This window comes from Coregonus clupeaformis, unplaced genomic scaffold, assembly GCF_020615455.1.
Source record: "Coregonus clupeaformis isolate EN_2021a unplaced genomic scaffold, ASM2061545v1 scaf0781, whole genome shotgun sequence".
NCBI classification, from domain to species: Eukaryota; Metazoa; Chordata; class Actinopteri; order Salmoniformes; family Salmonidae; genus Coregonus; species Coregonus clupeaformis.
This window is the reverse complement of record NW_025534236.1, coordinates 31,490-49,011: the sequence shown is the minus strand read 5'-3', so window position 1 is coordinate 49,011 and position 17,522 is coordinate 31,490. Positions and strand designations below refer to the sequence as shown.

General features: G+C 44.2%; 1 protein-coding gene across 1 annotated transcript in view; it reads left to right on the top strand.

Annotated features, from left to right (window-relative positions):
- LOC121585895 (protein MMS22-like) overlaps nucleotides 1-13,592 on the top strand; it is a 37,916-nt gene extending 24,324 nt beyond the window's left edge. The window contains exons 18-24 of the mRNA XM_041902202.2: nucleotides 3,942-4,101; nucleotides 4,423-4,568; nucleotides 4,861-5,072; nucleotides 5,317-5,483; nucleotides 5,631-5,727; nucleotides 6,035-6,202; nucleotides 12,818-13,592. Of these exons, the coding sequence (XP_041758136.2) occupies nucleotides 3,942-4,101; nucleotides 4,423-4,568; nucleotides 4,861-5,072; nucleotides 5,317-5,483; nucleotides 5,631-5,727; nucleotides 6,035-6,202; nucleotides 12,818-12,884 (1,017 nt within the window). The 3' untranslated portion in view covers nucleotides 12,885-13,592. The remainder of the gene's footprint in view (nucleotides 1-3,941; nucleotides 4,102-4,422; nucleotides 4,569-4,860; nucleotides 5,073-5,316; nucleotides 5,484-5,630; nucleotides 5,728-6,034; nucleotides 6,203-12,817) is intronic.
- Nucleotides 13,593-17,522: the final 3,930 nt, after the last annotated feature.

Here is a 17,522-nt window from a genome sequence, read left to right as displayed (position 1 = left end):
TAACAGGGTAGCACCTCGTCACGCACACACTGTAACAGGGTAGCACCTCGTCACGCACACACTGTAACAGGGTAGCACCTCGTCACGCACACACTGTAACAGGGTAGCACCTCGTCACGCACACACTGTAACAGGGTAGCACCTCGTCACGCACACACTGTAACAGGGTAGCACCTCGTCACGCACACACTGTAACAGGGTAGCACCTCGTCACGCACACACTGTAACAGGGTAGCACCTCGTCACGCACACACTGTAACAGGGTAGCTCCTCGTCTAGCACACACTAACAGGGTAGCACCTCGTCACGCACACACTGTAACAGGGTAGCACCTCGTCACGCACACACTGTAACAGGGTAGCACCTCGTCACGCACACACTGTAACAGGATAGCACCTCGTCACGCACACACTGTAACAGGGTAGCACCTCGTCACGCACACACTGTAACAGGGTAGCACCTCGTCACGCACACACTGTAACAGGGTAGCACCTCGTCACGCACACACTGTAACAGGGTAGCACCTCGTCACGCACACACTGTAACAGGGTAGCACCTCGTCACGCACACACTGTAACAGGGTAGCACCTCGTCACGCACACACTGTAACAGGGTAGCACCTCGTCACGCACACACTGAACAGGGTAGCACCTCGTCACGCACACACTTAACAGGGTAGCACCTCGTCACGCACACACTGTAACAGGGTAGCACCTCGTCACGCACACACTGTAACAGGGTAGCACCTCGTCACGCACACACTGTAACAGGGTAGCACCTCGTCACGCACACACTGTAACAGGGTAGCACCTCGTCACGCACACACTGTAACAGGGTAGCACCTCGTCACGCACACACTGTAACAGGGTAGCACCTCGTCACGCACACACTGTAACAGGGTAGCACCTCGTCACGCACACACTGTAACAGGGTAGCACCTCGTCACGCACACACTGTAACAGGGTAGCTCCTCGTCTAGCACACACTAACAGGGTAGCACCTCGTCACGCACACACTGTAACAGGGTAGCACCTCGTCACGCACACACTGTAACAGGGTAGCACCTCGTCACGCACACACTGTAACAGGGTAGCACCTCGTCACGCACACACTGTAACAGGGTAGCACCTCGTCACGCACACACTGTAACAGGGTAGCACCTCGTCACGCACACACTGTAACAGGGTAGCACCTCGTCACGCACACGCATGCGCACGAGGATATTTGCAACATGCAAGATACATACAGTGAGGGAAAAAAGTATTTGATCCCCTGCTGATTTTGTACGTTTGCCCACTGACAAATACATGATCAGTCTATCATTTTAATGGTAGGTTTATTTGAACAGTGAGAGACAGAATAACAACAAAAAAATCCAGAAAAACGCATGTCAAAAATGTTATAAATTGATTTGCATTTTAATGAGGGAAATAAGTATTTGACCCCTCTGCAAAACATGACTTGGTGGCAAAACCCTTGTTGGCAATCACAGAGGCCAGACATTCCTTGTAGTTGGCCACCAGGTTTGCACACATCTCAGGAGGGATTTTGTCCCACTCCTCTTTGCAGATCTTCTCCAAGTCATTAAGGTTTCGAGGCTGACGTTTGGCAACTCGAACCTTCAGCTCCCTCCACAGATTTTCTATGGGATTAAGGTCTGGAGACTGGCTAGGCCACTCCAGGCCCTTAATGTGCTTCTTCTTGAGCCATTCCTTTGTTGCCTTGGCCATGTGTTTTGGGTCATTGTCATGCTGGAATACCCATCCACGACCCATTTTCAATGCCCTGACTGAGGGAAGGAGGTTCTCACCCAAGATTTGACGGTACATGGCCCCGTCCATCGTCCCTTTGATGCGGTGAAGTTGTCCTGTCCCCTTAGCAGAAAAACACCCCCAAAGCATAATGTTTCCACCTCCATGTTTGACAGTGGGGATGGTGTTCTTGGGGTCATAGGCAGCATTCCTCCTCCTCCAAACACGGCGAGTTGAGTTGATGCCAAAGAGCTCGATTTTGGTCTCATCTGACCACAACACTTTCACCCAGTTCTCCTCTGAATCATTCAGATGTTCATTGGCAAACTTCAGACGGGCCTGTATATGTGCTTTCTTGAGCAGGGGGACCTTGCGGGCACTGCAGGATTTCAGTCCTTCACGGCATAGTGTGCTACCAATTGTTTTCTTGGTGACTATGGTCCCAGCTGCCTTGAGATCATTGACAAGATCCTCCCGTGTAGTTCTGGGCTGATTCCTCACCGTTCTCATGATCATTGCAACTCCACGAGGTGAGATCTTGCATGGAGCCCCAGGCGCGAGGGAGATTGACAGTTATTTTGTGTTTCTTCCATTTGCGAATAATCGCACCAACTGTTGTCACCTCACCAAGCTGCTTGGCGATGGTATTGTAGCCCATTCCAGCCTTGTGTAGGTCTACAATCTTGTCCCTGACATCCTTGGAGAGCTCTTTGGTGTCACGAGAATTTCTATCTCTAATTAAACTCAATGCTTTGAATAATTCCCAGAGGGTGTAAGGCTCTGGTTTTAATCATGAATTATACAAAGGTCCACAACCAGCAAGGATGATCTGTATTATTTAATCATGGAGAGCTCTCCCCCCAAAACACATATACAGTCTTTATATATATGCCTTCACACAAAGGAACTTTGCTCCGCCTACCTTTAGGCGGCCTGTACATTTCCACAGTATGGAATGATTAACTAGTTTCTAAGTCCCCTCCCTGCTGGAATGTTTGTCTCAGCAGTTTCTCACCCCCTCTGTTAGTGGGTTTATAAAGATAACCCTAACACAGTTCACACAGTCATCATCAGTATTGGGGTTAACAATTTTAGTCATAATCATAATTCCTCTATTATTTGGTATTGGCCACGGTGGAGAGTTTGGAATCTGATTGATTGATTGCTTCTGTGGACAGGTGTCTTTTATACAGGTAACAAGCTGAGATTAGGAGCACTCCCTTTAAGAGTGTGCTCCTAATCTCAGCTCGTTACCTGTATAAAAGACACCTGGGAGCCAGAAATCTTTCTGATTGAGAGGGGGTCAAATACTTATTTCCCTCATTAAAATGCAAATCAATGTATAACATTTTTGACATGCGTTTTTCTGGATTTTTTTGTTGTTATTCTGTCTCTCACTGTTCAAATAAACATACCATTAAAATTATAGACTGATAATTTCTTTGTCAGTGGGCAAACGTACAAAATCAGCAGGGGATCAAATACTTTTTTCCCTCACTGTACAGGTAACTGCTAAAATAATAATAATAATAATAATAAATAATAATATGCCATTTAGCAGACGCTTTTATCCAAAGCGACTTACAGTCATGCGTGCATAATAAAAAAAAAAATTGTGTATGGAAAGACTTGAGTAAACGAGGGATACAAAGTATATTGAAAGCAGGTGCTTCCACACAGGTGTGGTCCTGAGTTAATTAAGCAATTCATCCCATCATGCTTAGGGTCATGTATAAAAATGGCCATTATTTTGGCTACCGTGGCTAGAAGAAGAGATCTCTGTGACTTTGAAAGAGGGGTCTCAAAGTGGCATGGGGTGTTTAAAGGGTGTGTGCGTGTCTCAGTCACCAGATCTCAACCCAATTGAACACTTATGGGAGATTCTGGAGCGGCGCCTGAAACTGCGTTTTCCACCACCATCAACAAAACACCAAATGATGGAATTTCTCTTGGAAGAATGGTGTCGCATCCCTGCAATATAGTTCCAGACACTTGTAGAATCTATGCCAAGATGCATTGAAGCTGTTCTGGCGGCTTGTGGTGGCCCAACGCCCTATTAAGACACTATGTTGGTGTTTCCTTTATATTGGCAGTTACGTGTATATCAACAGCAAACGCTGAAAGGCAAGTCTGCATTTCCATACAAATACACCTTAAATACATTGTCGCTTTTGTATTTTTCTCTCTCAGGCTGTGGGGCGTGTGTACAGTGGGCTGCAGGTGTTGTCTGAGCGTTCTGTCATGGTCGCCCATGCTCTGGACTACACAGGGGACATCATGAAGTATATCAAACCCTACCTGGTCAATAAGAGTCCTCAGGAGGGGCTGCTGCTGGCCTACTGGGCTGTGGGTGGGTGTATGCATCACTGAGGCCTACCCCTATCCCCCTAGGCATTTGTGTGAATCTGTAAGGACTGGAGAAGTGTAAGGTGGAGCTATAACCATATTGCTTCTACCTATTCAATAATTTTGGATCTCCACAAGTGCATAGAAAATATATTGGCTAGAGGTCAATTTGGTATTGGGCGAGAAGGAATCAGCGTGTTTGAGAGTATCAGGATATGAACAAGATGAGCAATTCTGCCCAGTGACTTGCTTCGAGTCTATCTCCTCAAACACGTTGAATGTCTGTCATCCTTGGTGTTGACTGTGTGTGTGCGTGTGTTCTCAGGGTGCGTGGTGAAGCACTGGAGTCCCCTACTGGCCACCTCCAAGGCCCAGCAGCTGCTGTTCAACATTGTCAACGGGCTGCTCCTCCCTAACTCTCTGTCCGGGTTGGACAAGGCCTTGAGGGACAGCCTGCCCCTCTACCTGCAGGTGGGGGACACGCGCGCACACACACCTGCGAACACACACACATGCAAGCACACTCTCGCACACAGACACACATACCCACACACACACACTCCCTCTACCTAAACATCATGTTACTGACTACCCCAGTTTGGATACTTCAGAAAAAAAGTATTGTTTGGATACTTCCAAAAGTACTAACAGGGTTTGAGGGGAGGAAAGAAAAATGTAGAAATATTTTCCATCAGCATTAGTAATACTATACTAACTGATCTTCTCTCTGTCTCTCCTGTTTCACTCCTTTCCTCCCCTCCAGGGTCTGTCTATAGCAGCCAGTATGTCTCAGTCTCAGGGGGCCTACCTGAAGAAGCAGCTCCGTGATGTCATCTCCAAGTACCTGGACCACTTCCTGCCTGCCACACCATCGATTGGGGCCGTAGCCAATCACCCGGTGCTGCTGGCAGCCTGCGAATCCACGCCCACCCCGTGTGGGGCAGTGCTGAGAAGGAGCATCCTGCAGGTGATCAGGTAAGATTCTTACGCTCTGGGTAGAGATTGCTCTTAGGCTTAGGTACAGATCCAGGATCAGTTAACCCTGCCCAAATCCTCACCTTTAATAATTAGGGAGGGGAATGCAAAGCCAAACTGACCTTGGAGCAGTGTCTCAGGACAACTTCATCCTACTCCACCTTGACAGCCTCCTTAGAGCATCTACTAAATGGCCAGACATTACTGGCTCTGTGTCATACCTCTTCTGTGTCTGTCTCCATAGTGAGAACTTCCTGCAGTTCAAAGTCCACGCCCCTCCTCCCCGCCTGGCCACGGTCCTGGCCTTCCTATTAGAGCTGCTGAGACGGAACAATGACAATGACCCCGCCCTACTCACCATGCCCCTCCCCTCTCTGCTCCGCTGCCTGAAGCTTGTCAACGAGCCTCATGGTGAGAGTACACAAATAAAGACACGTATACACAGTAATCCTATTTGTGAACAATATGTGAACATGCTTGCTCCTATGGGTAGTGTTTTTATAGGTTTTCGTGTGTGTGCATGTGGTAACTAGTCTAACAGCAGCTGTGCGTTCACAGTGAGGAGGACCAGTACAGAGGCCCTGCAGCTGGTGGTGGGGAGATGTTCAGCCGCCGCAGGGGATGCACCATGTAACCAGACCGTCACTGTTCTACGGTGAGTGACACCAACTACCGTAGCCTTTACTCTTCCTCTCTGCACTTGACTCGTGTCTATTACTGTGCACCGTAGCAAAATGTTTTCAAACGTTGGACAAGTTCGTATAATACCTCCCTGTTTCACTCAGTTCCCAACATTTTCTTCCATTTCGTGCCCTACTGAACATGACACTGTTCTAGGGCAGCCATGCTATTGACCATCACGGTTAGACATTTTTATATATCTGCAATGCTTTATGTGTGTGTATAAAGCATGTACATTGGTGTTACAGTATCTCTATGTCTTACTGTGTCTGTGTGTTCAGGTCCTTTGTGGAGGAGAACGAGGGGGTGTATGACAGACAGGTGTACAGTGTTCTGGAGACGATAGCGGTTCTGGACAGTCATGTGGTCCAGGTCCTGATCCCTGTTCTGTCGCTGAGTCTGAGAAATACAGAACACAAGAGAGGACTGGGCAAGAACACGACACTGAGGTAGAGTTCTAAACCCATCCCCAACCACTAGTCTAACCTAACCTAGACATAATCCTATTTTTATGGTTCATTTATATTTGGAGAGATGCGGAACAACTAAGTACTATTGCAGTATGGGAATTAGCAGTCCGGAGCAGTCCGATAGCACGTAGGATGCCTTTTTATCAGATTCTTGTCACTCGACCTGATATAATGCTACATTTGCGCACACCATGGGGAACCATTATCGCACGGTATAAATTGCGTGGTGGCCTATGTGGGGAAAACATCTGAAGTGTCGGGAATATTAAAATGCTTTACAGTAGTCAAAAAACCTTCATTACAGATACCAAACCACATCATTAATAAAAACACACAACCCCCAACACACATACATACATATATATATATATATAAATCTGTAATATATATAAATCTGTAATTTTTATCATAGGTACACTTCAACTGCGAGAGACGGAATCTAAAACAAAAATCCAGAAAATCACATTGTATGATTTTTAAGTAATTAATTTGCATTTTATTGCATGACATAAGTATTTGATCACCTACCAACCAGTAAGAATTCCGGCTCTCACAGACCTGTTAGTTTTTCTTTAAGAAGCCCTCCTGTTCTCCACTCATTACCTGTATTAACTGCACCTGTTTGAACTCGTTACCTGTATAAAAGACACCTGTCCACACACTCAATCAAACAGACTCCAACCTCTCCACAATGGCCAAGACCAGAGAGCTGTGTAAGGACATCAGGGATAAAATTGTAGACCTGCACAAGGCTGGGATGGGCTACAGGACAATAGGCAAGCAGCTTGGTGAGAAGGCAACAACTGTTGGCTCAATTATTAGAAAATGGAAGAAGTTCAAGATGACGGTCAATCACCCTCGGTCTGGGGATCCATGCAAGATCTCACCTCGTGGGGCATCAATGATCATGAGGAAGGTGAGGGATCAGCCCAGAACTACACGGCAGGACCTGGTCAATGACCTGAAGAGAGCTGGGACCACAGTCTCAAAGAAAACCATTAGTAACACACTACGCCGTCATGGATTAAAATCCTGCAGCGCACGCAAGGTCCCCTGCTCAAGCCAGCGCATGTCCAGGCCCGTCTGAAGTTTGCCAATGACCATCTGGATGATCCAGAGGAGGAATGGGAGAAGGTCATGTGGTCTGATGAGACAAAAATAGAGCTTTTGGTCTAAACTCCACTCGCCGTGTTTGGAGGAAGAAGAAGGATGAGTACAACCCCAAGAACACCATCCCAACTGTGAAGCATGGAGGTGGAAACATCATTCTTTGGGGATGCTTTTCTGCAAAGGGGACAGGACGACTGCACCGTATTGAGGGGAGGATGGATGGGGCCATGTCTCGCGAGATCTTGGCCAACAACCTCCTTCCCTCAGTAAGAGCATTGAAGATGGGTCGTAGCTGGGTTTTCCAGCATGACAACGACCCGAAACACACAGCCAGGGCAACTAAGGAGTGGCTCCGTAAGAAGCATCTCAAGGTCCTGGAGTGGCCTAGCCAGTCTCCAGACCTGAACCCAATGGAACATCTTTGGAGGGAGCTGAAAGTCCGTATTGCCCAGCGACAGCCCCGAAACCTGAAGGATCTGGAGAAGGTCTGTATGGAGGTGTGGGCCAAAATCCCTGCTGCAGTGTGTGCAAACCTGGTCAAGACCTACAGGAAACGTATGATCTCTGTAATTGCAAACAAAGGTTTCTGTACCAAATATTAAGTTCTGCTTTTCTGATGTATCAAATACTTATGTCATGCAATAAAATGCAAATTAATTACTTAAAAATCATACAATGTGATTTTCTGGATTTTTGTTTTAGATTCCGTCTCTCACAGTTGAAGTGTACCTATGATAAAAAATTACAGACCTCTACATGCTTTGTAAGTAGGAAAACCTGCAAAATCGGCAGTGTATCAAATACTTCTCCCCACTGTGTATATACAGTGCCCTCCACTATTATTGGCACCCCTGTTTAAGATGTGGTCGAGGACTTCCAAAAATTCTCCTTTTTTTTTTAAACAACATAGAACCCAAATGCAAAAAAAGAGAAAAATCCAACCTTTTATTTAAGTACATTACTTTGGTGGTAAAAAAAAAAATCACACATTTAGAAAAAATAAAAACTTGAAATCATGTGTCCCACAATTATTGGCACCCCTAACAATTCCGCTGAAAATTGTAATTGATTTTTTGAAAAATATATTTTTCTGTAGTTGCTAAAGTTGGTCAGGGTATCTAGGAACTTTTAATTAGTAATTCATGACTTCCTGTTTCCCTGGGGTATAAATATGACGTGACACAGAGGCCTAATTCTCTTACCCATTTGTCAACATGGCAAAGAGAAGAGAACACACCATTCAAGTAAGGCAGATTTGTGTCGACCTTCATAAGTCAGGCAATGGCTACAAGAAAATAGCCACTCGCCTTAACTTGCCCGTATCTACAGTCAGAGGAATCATTAAGAAGTTTAAAACAACTAGAACAGTGACAAACAAGGCTGGAAGAGGTCCCAAGTTTATCTTGCCACAATGCACAGTGAGGAGGATGGTAAGAGAAGTAAAAAAAAGTCCTAAGCTCACTGTCACAGAATTGCATCAAAGAGTGGCATCTTGGGGTACCCCACTCCTTTCATTTCCACCGTGAGTATTAATTTTCCTTTACCATTTTAAATAAAAACCTGATGCCTCTCCAACTGAAGTTTCTTGGGTCTTTCAGCAGGATAATGATCCAAAACATGTGGCAAAATCTACACAAAAATGGTTCAGCAGTCACAAACTCAAGGTCCTCCCATGGCCATCTCAGTCCCCAGACCTCAACCCAATCGAAAACCTGTGGGGCGAGCTAAAGAGGAGAGTGCATAAGAGAGGACCCAGGACACTGGATGATCTAGAAAGATTGTGCAAAGAAGAATGGTCAAAGATCCCTCTCTCTGTGTTCTCCAATCTTGTGAAATGTTATAGGAGGAGATTAAGTGCTGTCTTGTTGGCAAAAGGGGGGTTGTACAAAGTATTAACATCAGGGGTGCCAATAATTGTGGGACACATGATTTCAAGTTTTTTTTTTCTAAATGTGTGATTTTTTTTTTTTACACCAAAGTAATGTACTTAAATAAAAGGTAGGATTTTTCTCTTTTTTTGCATTTGGGTTCTATGTTATTTTAAAAAGAAAGGAGAATTTTTGGAAGTCCTCGACCACATCTTAAACAGGGGTGCCAATAATTGTGGAGGGCACTGTATATATTACACACAAACACACACACAAACACACAGTTGAAGTCGGAAGTTTACATACACCTTAGCCAAATACATTTAAACTCAGTTTTCCACAATTCCTGACATTTAATCCTAGTAAAAATTCCCTGTCTTAAGTCAGTTAGGATCACCACTTTATTTTAAGAATGTGAAATGTCAGAATAATAGTAGAGAGAATGATTTATTTCAGCTTTTATTTATTTCATCACATTCCCAGTGGGTCAGAAGTTTACATACACTCAATTAGTATTTGGTAGCATTGCCTTTAAATAGTTTAACTTGGGTCAAACGTTTCGGGTAGCCTTCCACAAGCTTCCCACAATAAGTTGGGTGAATTTTGGCCCATTCCTCCTGACAGAGCTGGTGTAACTGAGTCAGGTTTGTAGGCCTCCTTGCTCGCACATGCTTTTTCAGTTCTGCCCACAAATGTTCTATAGGATTGAGGTCAGGGCTTTGTGATGGCCATTCCAATACCTTGACTTTGTTGTCCTTAAGCCATTTTGCCACAACTTTGGAAGTATGCTTGGGGTCATTGTCCATTTGGAAGACCCATTTGCGACCAAGCTTTAACTTCCTGACTGATGTCTTAAGATGTTGCTTCAATATATCCACATCATTTTCCTTCCTCATGATGCCATCTATTTTGTGAAGTGCACCAGTCCCTCCTGCAGCAAAGCACCCCCACAGCATGATGCTGCCACCCCCATGCTTCATGGTTGGGATGGTGTTCTTCGGCTTGCAAGCATCCCCCTTTTTCCTCCAAACATAACGATGATCATTATGGCCAAACAGTTCTATTTTTGTTTCATCAGACCAGAGACATTTCTCCAAAAAGTACGATCTTTGTCCCCATGTGCAGTTGTAAACCGTAGTCTGGCTTTTTTATGGCGGTTTTGGAGCAGTGGCTTCTTCCTTGCTGTGCGGCCTTTCAGGTTATGTCGATATAGGACTAGTTTTACTGTGGATATAGATACTTTTGTACCTGTTTCCTCCAGCATCTTCACAATGTCCTTTGCTGCTGTTCTGGGATTGATTTGCACTTTTCGCACCAAAGTACGTTCATCTCGAGGAGACAGAACTCGTCTCCTTCCTGAGCGGTGTGATGGCTGCGTGGTCCCATGGTGTTTGTACTTGCGTACTATTGTTTGTACAAATGAAGGTGGTACATTCAGGCGTTTGGAAATTGCTCCCAAGGATGAACCAGACTTGTGGAGGTCTACAATTATTTTTTTGAGGTCTTGGCTGATTTTCTTTTGATTTTCCCATGATGTCAAGCAAAGAGGCACTGAGTTTGAAGGTAGGCCTTGAAATACATCCACAGGTACACCTCCAATTGTACTCAAATGATGTCAATTAGCCTATCAGAAGCTTCTAAAGCCATGACATCCTTTTCTGGAATTTTCCAAGCTGTTTAAAGGCACAGTCAACTTAGTGTATGTAAACTTCTGACCCACTGGAATTGAGATAGTGAAATAATCTGTCTGTAAACAATTGTTGGAAAAATTACTTGTGTCATGCACAAAGTAGATGTCCTAACCGACTTGACAAAACTATAGTTTATTAAAAAGAAATTTGTGGAGAGGTTTAAAAACGAGTTTTAACGACTCCAACCTAAGTGTATGTAATCTTCCGACTTCAACTGTATACACAGTGCATTCGGAAAGTATTCAGACCCCTTTCTTTTTTCCATATTGTTACGTTACAGCCTTATTCTAAAATTGATTAAATTATTTTTTCCCCTCATCAATCTACACACAATACCCCATAATGACAAAGTGAAAACAGGTTCTTAGAAATGTTTGCAAATGTATTTTTTTTAAAAAAACTGACGTTATTTACACAAGTATTCAGACCCTAAATTACGCTCAGGTGCATCCTGTTTCAATTGATCATCCTTGACATGTTTCTACAACTTGATTGGAGTCCACCTGTGGTAAATTCAATTGATTGGACATGATTTGGAAAGGCACACACCTGTCTATATAAGATCCCACAGTTGACAGTGCATGTCAGAGCAAAAATCAAGCCATGAGGTCAAAGGAATTGTCCGTAGAGCTCCGAGACAGGATTGTGTCGAGGCACAGATCTGGGGAAGGGTACCAAAACATTTCTGCAGTATTTAAGGTCCCCAAGAACACAGTGGCCTCCATCATTCTTAAATGGAAGAAGTTTGGAACCACCAAGACTCTTCCTAGAGCTGGCCGCCCAGCCAAACTGAGCAATCGGGGGAGAAGGTCCTTGGTCAGGGAGGTGACCAAGAACCCGATGACAGAGCTCCAGAGTTCCTCTGTGGAGATGGGAGAACCTTCCAGAAAGACAACCATCTCTGTAGCACTCCACCAATCAGGCCTTTTATGGTAGAGTGGCCAGACGAAAGCCACACCTCAGTAAAAGGCACATGACATCCCGCTTGGAGTTTGCCAAAAGGCACCTAAAGGACTCTGACCATGAGAAACAAGATTCTCTGGTCTGATGAAACCAAGATTGAACTCTTTGGCCTGAATGCCAAGTGTCACGTCTGGAGGAAACGTGGCAGCATCCCTACGGTGAAGCATGGTGGTGGCAGCATCATGCTGTGGGGATGTTTTTCAGCGGCAGGGACTGGGAGACTAGGGAAAGTCAGGATCGAGGGAAAGTTGAACGGCGCAAAGTACAGAGAGATCCTTGATGAAAACATGCTCAGGACCTCAGACGGTGGCGAAGGTTCACCTTCCAACAAGACAACGACCCTAAGCATACAGCCAAGACAACGCAGGAGTGGCTTCGGGACAAGTCTCTGAATGTCCTTGAGTGGCCCAGCCAGAACCCGATCGAACATCTCTGGAGAGACTTGAAAATAGCTGTGCAGCGACGCTCCCCATCCAACCTGACAGAGCTTGAGAGGATCTGCAGAGAAGAATGGGAGAAATACAGGTGTGCCAAGCTTGTAGCGTCATACCCAAGAAGATTCAAGGCTGTAATCGCTGTAAAAGGCGCTTCAACAAAGTACTGAGTAAAGGATCTGAATACTTATGTAAATGTGATATTTCCGTTTTTTATTTGTAATAAATTTGCAAACATTTCTAAAAACCTGTTTTTGCTTTGTCATTATGGGGTATTGTGTGTAGATTGATGAGTGGGAAAAAACAATGTAATCAATTTTAGAATAAGGCTGTAATGTAATTTTGGGGGGAAAACGTCAAGGGGTCTGAATACTTTCCAAATGCACTGCATATATACGGTGAACCCTGATGCAGTGTTCAGTGACACAGTCAACTCTTTGTATGAAATATACTGGATCTTGTGCGGTGACATCTTTGAGTCATTTTGTGACCCCCCCCTCTCACTCACACTCTCTGCATGTGTTACAGGAATGCATACAGGAATTTGCTGACCCTGCTTGGGGACGGTGGTCAGGCGGAGATCATCAGCCGGTAGGAGGACTGACACTTGACCCCAGGCCCCCAACACCACTGGGCTTGAAATTAATGTATATACATGTACATAATGTATAGAAATTGTCCTGTTGGAGTTATACAGATCATAATTTATGATCAAGTTTCCATCTTCACGTTCAAATATTTTTCAAAAAGGTGTTAAGAAATTAAATAATGTGCTGACATTTTTTTTGTCGGATTTCAGTTTCCTAATTTCACAGGCTTGGAACATAGAGATAGAAGAACAACATATTATACATTTAACTATTTATATGGTGTGATAGTAACTACTGATAGTAGACAAATAGGATCTCTGTGTGCTAATGCACTCTTTGTGTTGGCCCAACTTTACAGGCAGAACCACCTCCTTTCCTGACACTGTATCCCTCATCAGATACAGCCAGAGTCCGAAAGATTACTTCTGCTTTTCCCATTCCCTTTTTCCTTTGCAATCAGGCTTCATTTCAGCAGTCATCATTTCACGCCTGGTCCAACTTGAGGTGTCATAAAACATTTTTTGCCCCCCTCCCCAATGTAAAAAATATTTTCACATGACCCTCCCCTTGTACTGTAGTTATTTTTTGGCATACTCTCCCCCTCATAGAATTAACTCAAAATAATGTTAACAACCACAAATAAAAAGAACTATAGCGACCATGTGTTTATAAATGTGGATATTGACTTTAACGCTTCAGCATGCTTTTGTGGCACAATTGATGCCATGCGGGGCTACGGGACAGAAGTTTCAGGGTTCGCCGACCACCACGGACAAGCTCATTCTCCCTGTCTATTTTATTACACTACGATCAGAGCCAGCTGCAGACAATGATCAGCTAGGGGGAAATCTGATTTAAGAAATGTTGATGCTATATTTACAATTCTATAAAATATATGCAACGAATGATCCACCAACAGGTTTCTGTGCCAATGCACCACACAACCAATAGGTGAAGCATACCGACTTCAGTCGCCTCAGTATCATGGTTTGCTTTTTAAACACCACAATCAAATAGACTGTGTCAATCTAGACAAACACAAAATAGGCCTTCATCCCTCCCTACCTTGTAGGTCTACCCAGTATCGAAGGCTTGGCTTGACAGTCTCCGATTGTCATTAAACTTTTTTGTTTTGTAACATGTCTTTCCATTCATCCAATGGACACTGCACAGTTTGGATGCTGGAATTATATTTTAGACGAAAGTGTGCAGGCAGCCTACAGGAGACTTCTGAAGTAATCAGATTAAAACATTGTGACTGGTTGGGTTTATGCCACATATAAAAGGCAATGAATAAACTCTAAAAGTAAAATGACAAATATTTAGGCTATATTGAAGCATCAGATTCTAGGTGCATGAAGAATAGCTGCTCAGATCAGAGAGGAGGCAGTGCGTGTTGAGCTTTCCTGAATAACTGGGCCTGCTGGGAGTCACATTATTATAGGACGACATGAGAGAATGATGATCCGCAACAAGAGAGCGCATCTCAGTATCTGAAGTAGAAATACAGCCAGACTGGCCTGCTACTGTGCCTTTCTAGACCTTATAAACTGTGGAGAGTAGACCCGCAACTGATCCAGATGGAGTGAAACATTCAAATCGCAGGGCTTCACCGTTATTCAAATGACATTTTCACTGCAGTCTAGGGTAGAAGTTTGAACTCACTTGAAAACAATAATGCAATTATTCATTGCATTGTGGTGTTGTAGGCTAGTCTATGTAGGATAATTATATTGTCCCTAAACAAGCTCAATAGGGGAGCTTTTTGAGCTGCGTCTCATCTTTCATGCTCAGTGATGCACCTCACCTGTCCACTTTCTATCAGCTATTCCTCTCTTATGTAGATCTATATTGAATATTGGTGCAGCTTTGAATGATTGTATGTGTGCTATGATTGCTAGGTAGCCTATTGAGTACCACAGTATGAGTCATTAAACACGGAAATGGTTCCAATCGTTTTTTCACCATTCATGTTTCCATCTGGGATTTTAGAACTACTTCATATAAGGTCTTGGTTTCATGTGGGCTTATCCTAGCGTGACGTTTTGATAACCGCGCAAATCTCTCTCAGACAAGGTAACTTTTATCAATAATTAGCATTGCAAATATTTTAGAGTAAATTGAGGCTAATATATTGATAAAACTCACCTTGTCCGAGAGAGAATGACATGGTTATCAAAACGTCACGCCAAGGTAAGCCTACACCAAACACACAATTAATTGTGAAAAATGAATGGCGGATAAACCATGGGAATCATTTGTTTTTATGCATATGATGCGTCCACTGTGGCAGACTTGCAGATCTGGACAAACGGTCCACCTTCCACTATTGTCACTATGAATGGTAGATAGAGGGCAGCATAGACAGACTGGTAGAGAAGACGGAGTATGCCAAACATGAAAGAACACCGCCCCGCCCCGCTCTAATTACATTGGAAACCAGTTTATAATAACAATACGGCACCTCGGGGGTTTGTGGTATATGGCCAATATACCACGCCTATGGGCTGTATCCAGGCACTCCGCGTTGCGTTGTGCATAAGAACAGCCCTTAGCCGTGGTATATTGGCCATATACTACACCCCCTCTGGCCTTATTGCTGAACTATACCACAGGTATACACTGAGTATATGGCCAATATACCACGGCTAAGGGCTGTTCTTATGCACAACGCAACGCGGAGTGCCTGGATACAGCCCATAGGCGTGGTATATTGGCCATATACCACAAACCCCCGAGGTGCCGTATTGTTATTATAAACTGGTTTCCAATGTAATTAGAGCAATACAAATAAATGTTTTGTCATACCCGTGGTATATGATACAGTGGGGGAAAAAAGTATTTAGTCAGCCACCAATTGTGCAAGTTCTCCCACTTAAAAAGATGAGAGGCCTGTAATTTTCATCATAGGTACACGTCAACTATGACAGACAAATTTAGGAAAAAAAATCCAGAAAATCACATTGTAGGATTTTTTATGAATTTATTTGCAAATTATGGTGGAAAATAAGTATTTAGTCACCTACAAACAAGCAAGATTTCTGACTCTCACAGACCTGTAACTTCTTCTTTAAGAGGCTCCTCTGTCCTCCACTCGTTACCTGTATTAATGGCACCTGTTTGAACTTGTTATCAGTATAAAAGACACCTGTCCACAACCTCAAACAGTCACACTCCAAACTCCACTATGGCCAAGACCAAAGAGCTGTCAAAGGACACCAGAAACAAAATTGTAGACCTGCACCAGGCTGGGAAGACTGAATCTGCAATAGGTAAGCAGCTTGGTTTGAAGAAATCAACTGTGGGAGCAATTATTAGGAAATGGAAGACATACAAGACCACTGATAATCTCCCTCGATCTGGGGCTCCACGCAAGATCTCACCCCGTGGGGTCAAAATGATCACAAGAACGGTGAGCAAAAAATCCCAGAACCACACGGGGGGACCTAGTGAATGACCTGCAGAGAGCTGGGACCAAAGTAACAAAGCCTACCATCAGTAACACACTACGCCGCCAGGGACTCAAATCCTGCAGTACCAGACGTGTCCCCCTGCTTAAGCCAGTACATGTCCAGGCCCGTCTGAAGTTTGCTAGAGTGCATTTGGATGATCCAGAAGAGGATTGGGGAGAATGTCATTGGTCAGATGAAACCAAAATAGAACTTTTAGGTAAATACTCAACTCGTCGTGTTTGGAGGACAAAGAATGCTGAGTTGCATCCAAAGAACACCATACCTACTGTGAAGCATGGGGGTGGAAACATCATGCTTTGGGGCTGTTTTTCTGCAAAGGGACCAGGATGACTGATCCGTGTAAAGGAAAGAATGAATGGGGCCATGTATCGTGAGATTTTGAGTGAAAACCTCCTTCCATCAGCAAGGGCATTGAAGATGAAACGTGGCTGGGTCTTTCAGCATGACAATGATCCCAAACACACCGCCCGGGCAACGAAGGAGTGGCTTCGTAAGAAGCATTTCAAGGTCCTGGAGTGGCCTAGCCAGTCTCCAGATCTCAACCCCATAGAAAATCTTTGGAGGGAGTTGAAAGTCCGTGTTGCCCAGCGACACAGACTTTCAACATCACTGCTCTAGAGGAGATCTGCATGGAGGAATGGGCCAAAATACCAGCAACAGTGTGTGAAAACCTTGTGAAGACTTACAGAAAACGTTTGACCTGTGTCATTGCCAACAAAGGGTATATAACAAAGTATTGAGAAACTTTTGTTATTGATCAAATACTTATTTTCCACCATAATTTGCAAATAAATTCATTAAAAATCCTACAATGTGATATGATGAAAATTACAGGCCTCTCTCATCTTTTTAAGTGGGAGAACTTGCACAATTGGTGGCTGACTAAATACATTTTTTCCCCACTGTATACCACGGCTGTCAGCCAATTAGCATTCAGGGCTCGAACCACCCAGTTTATAATAATAGTTAGTGTGTGGAAAAGCGTAGTGCCTAAGGGAAGTACCAAAACACCTTGATATTGGGGAGGTGCATGCAAGCAGATGAGAAAATTGGGTAAAGATAGAATGAATTCTATAGTAAAGCCTGCAAAAGGGAGATTGTAAACCAGGGGAAAAGCGCACTACCCTCCCCTGTGCCCATTAAAAAAATACGGGCAGATGAACAACTTGC